Genomic DNA, 18217 nt, shown 5'->3' with positions numbered 1-18217 from the left:
ACCGTTAACTCTATTTTCTCATAAGAAATTAAAAGTGTAAGTTGGTTAAAACTGTAAAGAGAACCAACAAGATTCTATTTTATGAACCCGCTATTGTGTATCTGAGGATTGTATCTGAAGAAAGCCTAATTTACATATAGTTTTTATGAGATGAGATTGAAGGACTAAAATTGGTTTGTGTTGTGATTTCTATTCTTTTCTTATAGTTGACCCTGCCTTCTCTCAGCCCAGCATCTACGACAGTAAGTGATTTTAATTTATTTTCAAATATACGGTATCGTACTTTTCTTATGATTTCCAAAAATATTTTATATCTCAGTCATGTGGCTCAAAAACACAAATCTCTCCATTCGTAGATCTAGGTTCAATTTCTAGATAAGAATGAGACACACAAAAATTAAACCTTGTAGTTAAACAATTGAGGGCTGATTTTTCAATCGTCGGTTAACTTTTAACTGAAGAATAACCTTGTCATTTTGACATAATATGAAAAATTATTTCCCATACTAAAACAACTGTCAATGTGCCTAACTTATTCTTCAGATAAAAGTTATCCAACGATTGAAAAATCAGCCCTACAAGTACCTAAGTATTAAGCTCATTGTTTTGTTTCTTTATGTTTATAGATAGCCAAGGCGGATTCCAAACTCCTAGTAAGTAATTTATTTTTGAATTTGTTACTCGTCTCACTATTTATTTTAAAGTAACCTAGTAATTCGTTGTATTGTATCTAATTATTTAACAATGTATACAAATTAGTGAAAGGCCAAAAGAGTGAGCCAAAATATGAATTTTAATATTTTTTTTACAGATATTGACCCCGTCTTCGTGGAACATTATAATTCACAAGGTACGTCCAAGGTCCCTGGGACTATAAAAAGTTTTAAATATTTATTTTATCTATATTTATTTTATTTATATATAAATATTTTTTTTTGTATAAAAAAGATCCGAAAAATACTTTAAGGTCTACCTACAGTCAGCATCAATAGTTCGTGACATCCAAAGTGGCAAACAAATTGATAACACAACCTTATTGCAATTATTGTAACAAAGACGTGTTGCAAACTTAGGCTGGGTTGCATCATCTTACTTTAACTTTGACAAACGTCAAAAATCTGTCAAACTCCATACAAAAAGCACCGGTTATCGATATATTTACGGTCAAAGTTAAGTGGTGCAACTCAACCTTATTGGCTACTGTGGGTCTCACGAACTGTTTGACGCTGACAGTGTGTACTAGATTCAGAGTGGCAGACTTGAGTCAGATTGCTGCTTAGAAGAAAACATAATTTTTAAACGTTTCCATCAACGTTAGGCCAACGAAATATTTCATACAATAATTTTTAACAAATTAAACTTTATTTATTTACAGATGCGATGGCTCGAGATGCCTGAATGCGACGTAACCTGAACTACACATGCTGCTAGACTGGCATCACATTCTCGGAACCCCACAACAAATTTTGAAAGCATTCTAATAAAACACACGTTTACAATTTAACTGTTTCTTTTTTTTTTTTTCACTGCAACTCTAGTCCCAAACAGTTTAAAGTCATGGGATTTTTTTCTGCTAAAATAGAATGAATGGGATTAACATGGCGATGACTTCAGATTCTATTAGTAGCTTCTGTTTAATATATTTTAGTTAGCCATAACGGAATTAGTCACATTAATGTTACTTCAGTTGTACAAACATTATGTTATTATGATTTAGCTAGCATTATATAATTTTCAATTTTATAATTTTGTACCTTGAAATTATGTTTGTACAGATGACCTAAGACGTAATGATTTAAAGTAAAAATAACAGTAAAAACCCAAAAAATCCTACAGTTTTACAAATACTCCGAAAATGCAATATTTTTAGAGTTCTCTGACAACCTAGATAGTTATTAAGATACTGTTTGGAAGAGCCTCGGAAACCTAAGAACGATATCGCAACAAAAATGTAGGTATAATGATATAATCTGAGTTGTAAGTCCTCTCTCTGACCGATTTTTGCAGGCAAATGCGTTTAAGTTTGATTTGACAACGTAAAACAAATTATGTTAAAGAGGTTTTTGAGTTAGAGAAGGGTCTAAAGTGGCACCAAAAGGTTCATGTAATATTACACTCGGCGCTGGCTAGCTAGTTCCTCTACTTGAATTTGGCTTGACATGCTGCCGCGTGTCTAGATCTAAATGTTAGGTACATAATATGATCGCACCCTAATTCCAATCAATTCAAAGTCTTTATTTGCACAATAATTACAAGCTTTTTTAAGTTTTGTAATATTGTGTGTATCTGCTAATGCGTTGAACTCTTTTGTATGTAGCGATGATTATGTAATCACTATACACCCTTAATTTTGTATCGGACTTGTGAAAATCACAGGAAGCGCCTGGATGAGGGCAACGAAGCTATGAAAATATACAACAGGCAATGGAAATCCTTGGAGGAGGACTTTTTCCAGCAGTGAACCTGAACGTGTTTGGGTTGATCGCTATCGTAGTTCGTAGTATAGTGATAGAGATTTATTACTTCGGCTAAAGAAAAATCTTCATGAACATAGTGCTCATTTTAACAATTGCATCTTATGATGATTAAAATATTTTTTTTTTTTTTAATTCTATTGTTTATTGTAAAAAAAATCTTTATTTTTCTTTCACACACAGGCATCATCAATAACAGTTTCAATTAACATGTACAACAATTTATTTTTTAATTAATATGTTCGCAAGCTCATGTTAGCTCAGCTTGCTAGAAGCATGTGAAGACACTGGTCTTCCGCGGACACCACCGTTACTTACGTAACTACGAGAATGACTGAAGCATCTACATTTCTAGAATTGGTGACGCTCACACAATACAAATATTTTGTTGGGTAGGTATTTTAACGGCAACGTTAATCCACGTCAATTAATAATTTATGTACAAACAATATCAAACACAATTGGAGCGGAATCCACCAAATTCTATAGAACATCTGTTATTTTTGTGCTATATTTGGTAATCAAACATCAGTTTAAATGGTTTAAACTGGGTATAAAAGGCAAGGATACCAGTAGCCCATCACCAAGCTCCATACAGCAAGCAAAGGTACAACCAGCTCCACCATGAAGTCTTTCGCCGTAGTAAGTATCACTTGCTTTTATTTTTATCACTTGTACTTACTAATATTTCGAGTTCTGTAATATTCTGCGCCTTAGTATAAGCATTTTATAAAAATAGACTGCATCATAGACACCACCCACCGGTCTAGCCCAATGGTGTCGGTGTCGGATCAGGTTCGATCCTCGCTGCGCTTTTGAACTATTGTTGTGAACCCACTCGTAACACAAGCATATTTCGCTTACCACAAGGGTAACGGAACTGACTTGTACTAATATTTTATCACAATCGCATTTTTACTTGGTCCTAACCAGGTCTTCCCTAATGCCTGCCTTAAAGTACAAGGGTAAATAAAATACCTTTCAAAAATTCACTCTAAAGCCAATGTCCACCCAATGTCATGTACGCAGTTTGTGTACAGTCAAATGCAAAAGTTGAAGATCAAAATCAAAAACTCATACTAATGATGTACGAAGTTTGCGTCCAAACTGTATGTTGTTAGTAGCGTAGTACTTATAGGTAATCTACTTTAATATCATCTCAATGCTACAGATAAGAGTTCTAACGCGAATATCGTTCATTAGTCTATTGAATTTCTAATTTTAATCATCGACTTATTGCTGTTGACTGTACCTGATGAGTTAACGAGTAGCTTTCCTGGAAGCGATAATGAAGGATAACGCACTCACACTTGTAAAGAAAGTTATATGTAGAAGTTACATTATTTGTTTGTTAGTTCCTGACCGAATATTTGTTGCAATTTCAGATCCTTCTTTGCACTATTGTTGCCTGCTCGGCGAGGCCAGGTACGTTAATTTATATAATTGTTGCTTGCAATTTGCAACTTATTATCGTATGTTATTATTATTATCGTTCCTTTGTTATATTTATGGTATTTTTCCAGAATGGAATGGCTACCAAGGTTGGAACCAAGGGTCAGGTCTAAACAACGCTAACCAAGCACAACAAGGCGTGAACAATGTTGCTAATCAGCCTTCATACCAAAACTTAAACAAAGTTGCCAACCAAGGAGTGAACAACATTGGCTACAACAACCAAGCCTACAACAATGCTGCTAACCAGGCCTCATACCAGGACGTAAACAACATCGCTAACCAAGTGTATCAAGGTGTAAATAACGGCGCTAACCAAGCCCAACAAAATGTGAATAACAATCAAGTCTCATACCAAAACGTTGCTAACCAGGCTTCATACCAAAACTCAAACAACGTTGCCAACCAGGAAGTCAACAATGTTGCTAATCAGGCCTCATACCAAAACGTCAACAACGTTGCTAACCAGGCCTCATACCAAAACGTCAACAACGTTGCTAACCAAGCCTCATACCTGAATAACCTGAACAATGCTGCCATCCAAGGCTCCCAAAGAGTGAATCAATGGCAAGGTATTCATTATGTTGAGCATATAAATGCATTTAAATATTTTTTGAAACTTTCAATTCATTATTTTTATTAATTACTATTTTTTTATACAGGTAAAAATTGGAACGTAAATCGCTACACAGGACAGCAAGGTAACTAAAGAAGCTTTAAATACCTATTTACATAACTTCATATTTACAATTTAATATATTTTATACAAGACAGACAACTAGGTATGTAGTTAACACGAATATTTCTTATGTTGTTACATTTTTCTACGAAAGATACAATCCATTTTAAAATTATTTCTTGAAAGATTGTACTAATGAAACTTTAATATTTAAAATACAATAGCTTTTTAATGGACATTAATTGTAAATACGAACTTGGCGGCAAGTGTCAGTCATCTAATAACATAAGCAAAAAAGTAACAATTTTTTTTGTATTTAATACTTAGAAAGATTTCTTCTATCCACAGCTGAGGAAACCTCTACGGCCTGGCAAAACTACGCAAGCGATGGTATGTCACGGAAACATGTAGCAAAAAAGTTAAAAATATTTTTGCTATGTTAAAATCGACTTTGGTGCTACGTTTCTAATTGTATTTGGCTGTGAGTTTAAATGCTTTTTTTCGTTGCAGTTACTAACTTTGCCAAGAACGTCATTGCTGAATCCAACCAAGCTCAACCTCAATCTCAACCTCAAGCTCAACCTCAACCTCAAGTTCAACCTCAAGTTCAACCTCAAGTTCAACCTCAAGTTCAACCTCAAGTTCAACCTCAAGTTCAACCTCAAGCTCAACCTCAACCTCAAGCCAAGGAACAGTACGCAAACCAAGGTCTGTGAACAATGTATAGTATAGTATACTTCCCTCTCAAATTATTCAAGATATTTTAACCAAAACACATTTTTTTCGAATGCTTTCATTTGTAACCTAATTTTTTTTTAAATCGAGAAAACTAATCGTCTCTGCATTTATTTTCAGTAAGCCCTGTCGCATACCAAAATTCGTACCCAGTCGGAAACCAAGCTGTGAACCAAGGCTCTTACCAAGTTCCAAACCAAGCCGCGAACCAAAATGCTTACCAAGTCGGTAACCAAAACGCTTACCAAGCCGTTAACCAGAACGCTTACCAAGCCGTTAACCAGAACGCTTACCAAGTCGGCAACCAAAACGCTTACCAACCATTGAACCAAGTTGGAAACCAAGCCGTCAACGAGAACGCTTACCAAGTCGGTTACCAAAACGCTAACCAAGTCAGTAACCAAAACGCCTACCAACCATTGAACCAAGTTGGAAACCAAGCCGTGAATGAAAACGCTTACCAATCCGTTAACCAGAACGCTTACCAAGTTTCAAAGCAAAACGCTTACCAAGTTGGTAACCAAAACGCTTACCAAGTTCCAAACCAAAACACTTACCAAAACTGGAACCAAGCCGGAAACCAAGCCAGAAACCAAGCCGTGAACGAAAACGCTTACCAAGTCGGTAACCAAAACTCTTACCAACCCTGGAACCAAGCTGGAAACAAGGTGAACGAAGGAACTTACCAAGAGCCAAGCCAAGCCGTTAAACAAAACACTCCCCAAGTTGGAAACCCCGCCGTGAACCAAGAAGCTGCTCAGAAAGAAAATCAAGCTGTGAACCAGGCTGACCAAGAATAGCTTCAAAATTAAAACCAAAACCAAGGTACACATGCTTTCTGACTTTATATTGCTACTTTCTATTAAGGTTACCGCTTCTTCGGTCAAAATTACTGTAGAGTAACTATTTAGTATTGTTATTGCTGATATTAAAGCCACCCTTTGACCCATTACTACATCCTATGTAAAATCGATTAGCCAATACGATTTACTTACACTCTATATGGTGCCTATCTATTATTATTTAACCATTATGACTACATGAACATAAGAATGACTCTATATTATTGATACTTGCTAAAAAAGATTAAAAATTAATGCTTTTAATATTTTCAGGCCCGCAATCGTCCTACCAAAGGCTACCCCCAATATAACCAATGTGAGTAGTAACCGTATACTTTATCTCAGCTGTATTTACCTATAGTAGAGGTCCTGTATGTTCTGAAGGTTAAATTTTATTATTAACCACTTTGTGCTTTACTGGTCATAGCCTTAGCCTCTTTTTAAAAATATAGTATTAGTAATCACTAGATACGTAAGTTAAAGTATTATTCGGCTATATTTTTATATTGCCGCATAATAACTTTTCTGAGAACCTCGGTTTTTGTCTTACATTTTTTTATCAAAACTAGATTAACTAGTTCTTATATCGAGCATAATCATTTGGTTTCATAGACCTATATTTAATCAGTTTCACACGACCTCCAGTTTCACTTATTTATCTCATCACGTAAATAATTCAATATTTTCTTTACAGATTCAAATGGCCAGCCTGCCCACTATTAATTAATAATTAAATTAACTAATTAGCTATAAGTGTTCACTGTTCCTGTTGTAAGGAAATAAATTATTATATTTTATAACAACAAAAACTTTATTTTTACCTTCCTGAAATTATTCCATTATAATTTATATACCAAAACTTAAAAATTGAGAGCTTAGTGAAAGAGGGTTTTTTAAAAGTCTGTTAAACTCCATACAAAAACACCGGTTATGGGTTACGGTTAAATTAAGATAGTGCAACTCAGCCTAAATTGTTGTTCACAAATCCGTGGATTTTGTACTATAGCTTAAAATCATTAAATGTAATGTTGAATGTGAAAGTTTGTGAGGATACTCTTTCATGCAAAAACTACTGAACGGATTTTGATGACTCATTATTCTGTACGATTTGTAGCATATAAAAATATGTTTTTTGCTATTATCATTAAATTAAGAATATTAAATGAGAAGAATACGCGTGAACTCGCACGTGCAGCCTTTAATTAGGCAATTAAGAAATGTAACTTCTATTGTTAAGTTTGTAATTGGTTTGATTGGTATTGTCAGATGACACCAACACGCTGTTCTGCGTCCTATACATAAACTACATACGCAGTACCATCACAACTTTAAATATTATTTAGGCTCTACAAAAGTTACAGTTCCATTCGAGATGATTAATATCTTTGCTACATCAAACAATTAAAGTCTGCATTTAATATTAACTATGAATAAAATTTATACCTGCCTAGCTACTTATGGTACCTACGAGTATTGCCTTTGAGATCAATTCCCAGAGACATTAACGAAATGAGTTTGTTAAATAGACATCGACATGATTCTGCACACGAATATTTAACTACCACTGAAACTTCTATTTAGGGTCTGCAGTTTGATCTCTAAATGTAATTAATTAATTAATGTGGAGCAGTTTCGGAGGATTTTGTATATTTTCAAGTCCCAACAAAGTTGGATAGTTACTTACATTTCATTACTTTACGTTATGTATTTTTTACATAAATCTATCTATCAATTCATTATACTTAATAACCATGTTCCTACATGAACCACTATTTGTCGAAGCAATTGTATTGTTTTTGTGCTAATTACTACTCTTATTGTGTATTAATTAATGTCTCCTGGAAAAAGCATGGGTAATGGATGGGTATAAGAAGTGTGCTGCGAAGTGCTAGCCACTAGTTCTTTATCAGCTAATCTCCAAGATGTCTCGGGTTGTGGTGAGTATCTTATCATATTTCTCTTTTTATTTTTGAGTTTACTTCATTTAAACACAACATAAACTAAGGCGCACAGATCCATCGATCCATGTGGTGACTGAGTTTGTTCCCGCGTTTCTTCTCAGCACTTGCCATATGTTTGTCTCGAAGCGCTGGTAGGGCCCAAAAGATAAGAAGACAATACATGTAAAGTGCCCCATAAGGGCTACCTTTTCTTTTTTTATTATTTTCTATAATAATATTTTGACGTTCATAAGTGCCACTTGAGGTCTAAACTGAATAAATACTTTTGATTTTTTGATTTTGATTATGTCTCGTAAAATTCGGCGTTACGAAAAACAGTATTTTAGCCAACTGTTAGCAGAAATGGTTTTGATTTACCTTTAATACGAGTTTATTTATTTATGATCTTACTTACATCTAGGCTTACAATAAACTTAGGTCAAACTTTTTACTAACTATTGTCATTATATTTTGTAACATGTCAAACGCAAAATATTCGATGATTGTCTTGAAGTAGACTGACTACTTGGCAATCGTGATAGTTGATAGTTGAGGACCTACTCTGGAAATTAAATAAATTAATGTAACAATGAGATATCCAGAACCCACATCCAAGTCACCTACAGCCAAATTAAAGACACCCATAGAAAAACAATATTACCGACTTGTAGAACTATTCATTAGAATAAGAAAAATCAGTTTCTACTATTTTAATGAATAGGTTATTAATGCATTGTTTAATAATAATTGTCTTTTACTCACCAACAATGACATTTGTAATTGTCTTGCGAGCACCGATGAGGAAAACTATCCTTTATTGAATGTCATATTAACCTAGTTCTTCATCTGTTACTTTGGATCATCCCTAATTTTTTACACATTATGAGGAATCTCTTGACCTGCTTATCACCTTATGAAAGTGATGATCAGGTCTACGGTGGAAGCGAACTTCACCCGGAATCCTCAACCACACTAACTTAACTGTCAGAACACAACAATTCTATACATTGTTGTTATGGCAACAGACTTAGGTAAAATGGTGGTAGCTAGTCAGGCGCACATAAAACTACCCCCACTGGGAATCGAACCCAGAACCTCTGGGACTGAAACAGGTGGTTACCACTAGGCCATAGAGATGGTTAAACTGTTCATTGACTTACAATCTGTTTGTAGATCTTCGTCTGCTTACTGATGCTGGCGTCAGCGGTGGTGAGCCTCGACCTCCCCGGAGGCATCAAGCCGCCCAGCGATCTGCCCAAAGTGCCGGACGCGCCCAAACTGCCCGACGTCCCTAAACTGCCCGACGCCAAAGGACTCCAAGACCTTGGAGGGTATTAACTAACAACTGTATCACGTTCTGGAAATATGAAGATGAAACCGACCAAAGCTTGATTAATATTATTTATGTAGTTGAAGCAAATAAATGGAGCTCCAAATTGTGTTTTTTTCTCATTACATTGAAGGTACCTTTAGCAGCGCCAGCTTAACTCAGACTTTTCAGTAAACGTTTGCAAGTTGAGAGATGACTCGTCAAACATGTTTTAAACCACTGGACTGATTTCAAGAATAAACACACAAATACTTCAATTATTTTATTAGAAACAAAATATTTAAAAAGTTAGTAAAATAACTGAAAGATGTCAAGATGTTTTCAAGATCAAATTAAAAGCTTCAGTCCTATTTTGCACATTAAAAGCTTCAGTTAAAATTGACATCTACGTAACTTATGTAGGTAGGTACCTCTACATGATCTATTAAGATAGAGTTACTTATTCAATTGTTTACGACCCGGATGAAATTAATATCAACTTCAGAAGGCCTTGCTTATAATTCTAACTATTATAAAATTGTGTCATATGACCCTAAACATAAACTACAATATGGGTCACGTTTATCGCACTGGAAGATAACAAGCCAAAACATATAGGTAGGTAATCAATCATACAGTGGTCCGAGCTACAAATTATTTATGTAGTTACTTTACTTATGTAAATAGCTAATGGTAAGAAACTACTTATGCGGGTGGTGGGACTTACACCCGTATTCACAAACGATACTTGCTTAAGTGAAGTAGGAAATCGAATGCACAGCATTGAATAGAGCTCTGTGATTGGTTCATGTGTGACCCTGTGCCTGTGCGTCCACGCACACTATGAGACCTCATAGTAATGTTTGTGAATACGGGCATTAGAGTCCTGAAATACAGGGTATTACAGGCCTTATTTTAGGCTCTCCACACATTTATGTCAGTATCTCTTTTCAAGTATCTTATTAAGTATTCCTAATCCGTTTAGAATTTTAGATGATACTCGATGAGAGATATTACAAATATTGTTCCAGGTTGGATTCCAATAAAAAATGCTTTCATTTTGAATTAGGGATTAGGTATAGTTCAGTTCACCTCAGTTAAAACTTCAATTTGTTTGGAGATGATTGACTCTATCTTTTTGACAGTAGTATAGAATGAAATTCTTATCCAGATTAAAATAAATAATACTTTCAATGCACTCGTATACCTATGCTAAATCATAAAATAATAAAGTTAATTAAACATAGGGTTTCTGCTCGAGCTTTCTCGAACTCGAGAAAACTCGAGAAATTTGGCTTCATTCGAGACGAGAAAAAAATTGCCGGAGCTCGAGAATTCTCGAGTTTCGATTTTGAAGCTTTAATATTCTTGAAAGCCTACTTTCTTAGACAAAATTAAGTTTTTAATTACACTCAACATCAAATAAACCGCACCTTCCGCGACGCGAACTTTAAAGATTTCCTTCTGACACAATTATGGTACCCCAACAATATTGGTGTTATTTGAAAGCCCAATAAATATCCTTAAAGAAAAATACATTTCATTTCTAAATAAATGATTAACATATACCATAAATGTGACTTGAAAATAGACCTCACTTTGGGCTCACCTCTGGGATCAATTAGACCAATTTTTATGGTTATAAAACCAAATAAAGATCTCACGTGTCCTCTTTAACAGATGGATAGCGATTAATCCCAACTTAACAGTTTTATAGTCATAAAAAATGGCTATAGCGTAACTACCTATTTTTTGAAGAAGTGACTCTGGATCCTTGTAAAGACACATTTTTGGGGTAAAAACCTTTCCTTTAATGAAATGAAGTTTATAACTAGGCTTTCAAATGGTACCAATGTTGGTGGGAAGTGGGGATGCATACGTTTGATAAGTGCTTGTCGCGGGAGGTGCGATTTATTTGATGCCGAGTGTATTTAATAGGTTAACGTTGCTTTTAGACTGGCCTAGTCTTTACTTTTTTAACTGATTTGATTTGCAAGTAATAATCTCAATCGAAACTAAGTAATAATGTTCACCAACGAGTATGCTATATTTATTACGAATGTTTAACTCTGACTGATTTAAAGACTGAAAAATTTGTTAACTGTCTGTTAGGTTAGGTACTTGTGCCTCCTCGTAAAGTTTATTCAAGTCGTTATCTTTAAGAAAATTAAAAATTTATTAAAAAGTTTTTTTTTTGTTTATAAAAAAAAATATCGTAATTTTGCTATTTGGACTTGTGTTCTTTGGAAAACAAGTGATTCAATTGTAGCTCCAGATTTTTATTGTTATTTATCCTTAAAGTACACGCGACTTTATGACTTTTGTTATGATTATTAGTTAATATTAATTATGAAAGAAGATTTTATTTTTTGTTTCTTTCCTTACCACCTTACCACTTATTTTAAGTGGTACTAAATTCTAATATTGATTGTTGTGCATTAAGAGTAGGTATATTAGATTAAAAAACCTGTGTTTTTATTAAATTTCAACCGATTTCAGCAGTTTTCATTAAAAGACTCGAGACCCGAGAAAACTCGAGACTTTTGCCTCGAGAATTCTCGAAACTCGAGAAAAAAAATAGGTCGAGAAATCAGAAACCCTAATTAAACATCAAAAAGGGTTTCTAATCTCCTAATCAATTCAATATCAGCAACTTCTTTATTTGGTGGAGATTAGTGACAAGGAAGTATTTATTTGTTCTCACAATTTATCTATAAAACAAACAAATGAAAGTTACATAAGTCCATCTTAGGCTGAGTTGCATCATTTTAATTTAATAGTGACTGTAATCTCAACCGGTGAATTTTGTATGGAGTTTGAAAGACTATTAACGTTTGTTATATTTAAAGTAAGATGGTGTAACCCAGCCAGCCTTAGAATGTTCAACCAGTAAACACTTTGTCCATTTACTTTTAGCTTGGTAAACATTATTATTACTATATGACGTAATAACTTGGTAAACAAGGCACTACACGTCATCGGTGCTCGCACTAGAAGTGTTACTGCTAGTCTTCGGGCCATCAGAGGTGGTTGAACCATCTTTGGAAGGTGCGACGGTGGCGAACAGATCTTTTTTCTGTTCTGTAGGTGCGCTATCACCCTGTGGCTTGGAATCTTCAGCAGCTGTTGAAATGGTGACCAGGAGTAACACGGCGAATGTGAGGAAAACCTGAAATTCGTGGATAGTGGAAAATTTTAAGTAAATGATCGAGTTTCATGACTAACGATATTTGTCGTATCTAACGCAAATCATGAAAAAGATCTATTGAATAAAACTATGGCGAATGCCATAAGTTCATCTCCTTAAGTAGAAAATAAGCACGCATAAGCTTTAATTTCATACCTAAGTAGAAAATGAACACGCTCAAGATAAAAACCTCAAAACAGGACTAGCATACCCCTTTTTGAAATATTTGATTTTCACTGTATGAAAAAGATTTTCCTGAATGAAAACTCAGTGAAAAACGATGTCTACAACTTCAGACGTTCTAAACTACCTAAGTAATTAGATCTTTACTTACCACAAATCGTGCCATTTTAATCCTTGGGATAACAGGACAGGGTTTGAGAATGAAATTGCGCTAACCTTTAAAATTATAGCAGAAGAATGATAATAGATTGTAGCTTAACCTGTGATACACTTTATATATACCTGGCGACAGGATACATGCGTGTGGTAAATGAGATAATAACACACTACTAACAGGAATCCAATTAGGCTGACGATTGCGCACGCGCATCCGTCGCGTATGTATTGTGGTGCTCTCCCACATTAGTTACAATTACAAGAAACGCATAATGATGATTAAACAATTAATCATTATAATCATTACTAATTCTTCTATTTGTATTAGGTGCCCTCTAAAGCATGGAAAATTGGAAAATCACTTTGTGTTCCTAAATATTTATTGAAGAACGATTCAAGCCTAAAAAAGTAGGAATACCTACCTGATACACAAAACTGATTTTCAATTTTGTGCAATACCTGGAAATTGAACCCAGGATAGGAATGGATAGTTAATTATAATTCAAATGAGTTTTTACGTTAATTTAGGTGTGCTAATTTAAACTGTTCCAGCCTCAGATTCTATCATAGAAGGGAATGATCTGAAGTTCCAGCTTTTTATGAATAAGGTTTGATAAGTTATACTAACTCTCCATTATTGCTTATATTTTACTCATTTACCTACGAAATAAAAAAAATGAAAGTTATTGTGATTAAACATTTATTTAAAAATCATTTTTATGAAAGTTTTTTAGTTCAGTTGATCAACACATATCGATAATACAATTGCTCAATAGTCCCAAATTAGTAGCCGTGTTCCTGGTAGCCTCCGTGGTGTTGTCCGTGACCTCCCTGGCCGAAACCCTGTTGTCCTTGACCTCCCTGACCGAAACCCTGTTGTCCGTGACCGCCCTGACCAAAGCCCTGTTGTCCGTGACCGCCCTGACCGAAGCCCTGCTGTCCGTGACCACCCTGGCCGTATCCTTGGTCGGATTGGTGACCGAAACCACCCTGACCGAATCCTTGTTGTCCGTGACCACCCTGACCGAATCCTTGTTGTCCGTGACCACCTTGTCCGAATCCTCCCTGTCCGTGGCCACCTTGTGATCCAGGACCACCGAAGCCGCCCTGAGGACCACCGAATCCACTTTGTCCGCTGTGTCCTCCCTGGCCGAATCCACCCTGTCCTTGTCCGAATCCACCCTGGCCTCCCTGGTTGTATCCGCCGTTACCGGGGCCACCGCCGTAGTGAGGCATGCCTGGTTAAAAGAAAATGAAGTTTAAAATACTAAGGTTTTATAACCTTCACTACTTGTTTCGTTTTTAACTGTACGATTTCGTTTTCAAACTTTTTGTGGTATTAACAAGGTTTGATGTATTATTTAAAAATTCTAAATCGATATTATCTTGTAAACAAAACTGGATTCTTTGTAAAGAGTTTTATTATAGTAAAGTAAATAATGTGTAAATTGTAGGTAAACAATTAAGGTTAGATAAGTATTAGGATAAAAGTAAAAAACTTACCGTAGCAGGCGACAGCCAACGTCAACAGTACACAAGCAATCTGAAAATTTAAAAACTGTTAAATAGTGTTCACTTAAATATTGGCTTAATATAAATAATAAGGTTTATAAATATTTCTCTCCGTGAAACAAAAGAGCAAAGAGAAAGAAGTTTCTTGGTCAAAATCTCTTTACAAATGAAATAGGTACCAACTGAATGTAAGACAGACATATTATTATTTTATTATTAAACAGCGATAACCTCTGGTAGTAAATAAACGTCGATGACATAATTTATTGTTATGGACTAAATAAATAATTACTAAATAATTTTCCACGGAGTCTTATCCACTTAGGCTTGCCTTCGGATTTGCTCACAAGGATTTCGTTCGACCCTCAAAAACTGTGAGGATTACCAGGGAAATATGGATGGATGGAGTTCTTCCTGAAACTATTTTTAGGATACTGACACAATCCTTACTATCTTTTTTACCAAATTGATAAATGTAGCTTAAATTAAATAAATAAACAATTTAAGATTAGGTACTCTCTGCTCTACAAATAAATAAATAAATGGAAGTGCGATAAAACTTTACATTTCTTAAACTTAGGTATCCCTTTTATAAATAAAGAGTACAACAATTGCAAAACTAAGTACTGTAAGTAAGTAGGCCAATTAAGTTTAATTTAATTAAGTCTTAAAGTCTTAATTAATTAAAGCTTTAACCTAAGCAGTGTTGCATCATCTTACTTTAACTTTAACAAATGTCAAAAATCTGTCAAACTCATAAAAAGCAACGGTTATTATTATAGTTACGGTTAAAGTAAGTTGGTGCAAATCAGCACTAAAGTTCATTTAACTGAATCAATAAGGTATATTAGGAATGGGAACTCACCTTGAATGCCATGTTTAGTTCTGGAGTAAGTAATACTTTTACACACACTGTCTGTTTGTTTTTGTAACAAGATAATGCTACAAACCTTTATATACGATTTGTTATCTCCAGAATTCGAACGCTTGACCCCACCGGCTTTTGTTTATAAATATGAAACAGTTGTATTGGTGTCTCTACTAAAATATAGTTACCTACTTTTGTCCGTAAGTTTATCACAAAATTATATAACAATGTTTCATTAACGTAACATTTATCTTAATTAAAAATGAATGTGATGAAATCCATTTTAATCTTACAGCAAAAGTTAAGTTAGCTGAAGAAAAAGCTTAACCCAAACGAAGTCGCGAGCGTTCGCTATATATAGTTTTTTAATTGAAACTTTAATAAACAAAGTAGAATATTCTATGAGTAGTCAAATCATATTCTATGAGAAAATCATGAGAAAATCAGACAGGTAGGGCACAGGGTGGGAGTATTCCCTTTGGTGTTAATAATTTCCTATGGTTTGATTGATATTTTTTAAACAATTAATCATTACCGAATTCATGAAAAATCAAACAAAGCCGTGTCTAACCACTATATGTGTTACCATGAATTATTTATCGTGTTGACGCGATGCAAATGATCCGTGGAGATAATTATCTCGAGTGCGATGATCACGCGTCAACGTTTTGTTTCGACGTTAGATTTATGAGTAATGGGTTTTTTTAAATTCTATTGATATACGAGACTGACAATGGATGAATGTTTTGGAAACTGAAAACCGGATTTTCTAAATTTTTTCAGATTTGACCGATTCTGAAAATTTTCTTCTGGACTGTTCCAGGTAGTCTAGTATGGACTGACTGATGTCTCACACCTCAAATATACTCGTACATATGAAAGTTACATACGTTTCAATAATACTTCCAATTAAGTAGTTTAATTTAATACATACCACAAAATAGGTACCTACTTGGGCACTTGATCATAGTTATGATCATGTTTTATCATTGTAATAAAATATTATAATTAGATGTTATATTACATTTCAAATACTCGTAATCAATTTAATTTGTAACTAACTGTAACTAAGTATTCTATCGAAGCATTTGTTTGTTAATTTTCCTTATCAAATATAATTTAATAGAAAAAAATAAAAAACAGTTTAGTGATATGCTACGTTTTATTATAACAAGACATAGACTATCGTAATTTTGGAAAATAATATTTACATCACCTGACCAAATCTACTGAATGCCGCTAACCATTTCTGTGTAAAGAACGAAACGGATGTAGAATTTTGGTTGTATTGACTATGGAGAGTTCACTGGAGTCGGTATAAATAATTTGTCGTTTAGTGTTTGCCGATGCCGATGCCGTAGCCGTAGCCGTGTCCGTAGCCGACTCCGGCGCCGTAGCCCAGGCCGACGCCGGCGATGCCGCCGAGGCCGCCGACGGTGACCAGGCCGGGGCCGCCGACCGCGACCAGGCCGGGGCCGCCGCCGAGCAGCAGGCCGCCGGCGTCGTGCGCGGTCCTGGCGACGGAGTCAGCTACAGCCTGAGCCTGGGCGGCGCTGGACGCGACGGCAGCGGCCTGCGCTCTCGCGGCGTTGGCGATGCGGGATGCCTCCACGGCGCGAGTGTTGGCGATGGCGACGGCCTGCACTCGGGCGGCGTGCGCCAGGCGCTCGGCCTCCACGGCACGGGCTACCTCGGCGGCGCTGGCGGCGGCGGCGCGTCTCGCGGCTTCGATGGCCCTCGCGTTCTCCCAGGCCGCGGCCTGAGCCCTTTGGATGTTGGCGACGCGGGCGGCGTCGAGAGCCTGGGCGTTGGTGATGGCGTTAGCCTGTCCCGCCCTCGCGGCGGCCTCGGTCACACGGGCACCCTGGATGGCGGCGGCGGCGGAGTTGGCGATCTGGGCGGCTTGGACGGCCTGGGCGTTCTGGATGGCACTGAGCTGGGCAGCACCGACGGAGCCGGCGCTGTTGAGGGCGGCTCCGCTTCCGATGGCGGGGCCGGCGACGAGAGCGGGACCGGCGACGAGACCGGGACCGGCGACGAGACCAGGACCAGCGATGACGGCGGGGCCGGCAGCGATGAGACCAGGACCGCCAGCGATGAGGCCAGCACCGCCAGCAATGGCTGCCCCAGCGAGGCCAATTCCGTGGCCGGCGCCTAGAGCGGTGCCATAGTATCCAGATTGTTCTGGTTGAGAGTCTGCGGCCTTTTCCTTTGCAACTCCTGTCACGACAAAAAAAATGGTATTATTCTCTTCTTCAATTAACTTGTTCAATTTAACAGTTTATATTTTAAATAAATACCTTCTCCAACTACCTCATACGCTACTGCGATGACAAATAAGATCTGAAATAGGAAATATCATAAGTTGACATTTTTATTTGTAAAACTTTTAAATCACACCATGCACTTATGTTGTCCCATCACATCTTACCGTAAGTCGAGACATAGCTAAGTTTATGTTTAATGCTCGCTTCAATACGACACTAAATCACGCAGTGCGTTGCAATTATGTTCCATTACACAAAAATGCTTGCACTTTTATACCCCCACGAAAATTATTAACATCACATTAACAATGCTAAACAGCCGGCCGATGCCGCCCTATTTGAATATCATTAGGTTGTCCAGTAAAAACTAATCGTCGGCAAGCGCGGGTTGCAATCGAACAAACGCTTGCAAGAGATATCAGACCATGTCGGATGCGCGCACATCCCTTGCGGCTGCGGTCGCGAGAAATCAGCGCTCGTTGTCCATTGCAGCCCGGACCAGTAGAAGCTGATTCAAGAACGGGCGATGTTTCCGTAAGGCCCTTATTACGTATGCTCATATCCGCCTGTAATTGAAGGTTCAATTGTGATGACAGGAAGCGCTCCAGCGAGC

The 18217-nt window shown here is 36.6% G+C and overlaps 3 protein-coding genes and 1 long non-coding RNA gene across 5 annotated transcripts; 2 read left to right on the top strand and 2 right to left on the bottom strand.

The window, feature by feature from the left end:
• Positions 1-3052: 3052 nt before the first annotated feature.
• On the top strand, positions 3053-6991 carry LOC135079711 (putative mediator of RNA polymerase II transcription subunit 26). Of its 2 annotated transcripts, XM_063974320.1 has the most exons (10): positions 3053-3116; positions 3860-3899; positions 3998-4498; positions 4589-4627; positions 4954-4995; positions 5116-5313; positions 5461-5506; positions 5543-6165; positions 6456-6498; positions 6877-6991. In XM_063974320.1, exons 1-8 carry the CDS (start codon positions 3099-3101, stop codon positions 6138-6140), a joined length of 1482 nt encoding a protein of 493 aa, XP_063830390.1. In that variant the 5' UTR covers positions 3053-3098; the 3' UTR covers positions 6141-6165; positions 6456-6498; positions 6877-6991. The 2 variants fall into 2 exon arrangements, with proteins under 2 accessions (XP_063830390.1, XP_063830389.1); XM_063974319.1 differs by having other exon boundaries at positions 5461-6165.
• A 1056-nt stretch (positions 6992-8047) lies between these two features.
• On the top strand, positions 8048-9558 carry LOC135079710 (uncharacterized). Its single transcript, XR_010258876.1, has 2 exons — positions 8048-8119; positions 9296-9558. It is a non-coding gene; the product is annotated as an uncharacterized LOC135079710 (long non-coding RNA).
• Positions 9559-13640: 4082 nt separating this feature from the next.
• LOC135079709 (holotricin-3-like) lies at positions 13641-15406 on the bottom strand. The gene is made up of 3 exons (XM_063974318.1): positions 15335-15406; positions 14461-14500; positions 13641-14195 (listed from the first exon to the last, which is right to left on the bottom strand). The coding sequence occupies exons 1-3, from the start codon at positions 15344-15346 to the stop codon at positions 13741-13743; spliced, it is 507 nt and encodes a 168-aa protein (XP_063830388.1). The 5' UTR covers positions 15347-15406; the 3' UTR covers positions 13641-13740.
• A 1264-nt stretch (positions 15407-16670) lies between these two features.
• On the bottom strand, positions 16671-17874 carry LOC135080242 (fibroin heavy chain-like). Its single transcript, XM_063974926.1, has 3 exons — positions 17769-17874; positions 17638-17680; positions 16671-17557 (listed from the first exon to the last, which is right to left on the bottom strand). Exons 1-3 carry the CDS (start codon positions 17781-17783, stop codon positions 16671-16673), a joined length of 945 nt encoding a protein of 314 aa, XP_063830996.1. The 5' UTR covers positions 17784-17874.
• Positions 17875-18217: the final 343 nt, after the last annotated feature.

The sequence above is a fragment of the Ostrinia nubilalis genome, chromosome 17 (assembly GCF_963855985.1).
Source record: "Ostrinia nubilalis chromosome 17, ilOstNubi1.1, whole genome shotgun sequence".
Lineage (NCBI taxonomy): Eukaryota > Metazoa > Arthropoda > Insecta > Lepidoptera > Crambidae > Ostrinia > Ostrinia nubilalis.
The sequence above is the reverse complement of the archived record's forward strand: the minus strand, read 5'-3'. Positions and strand labels throughout refer to the sequence as shown.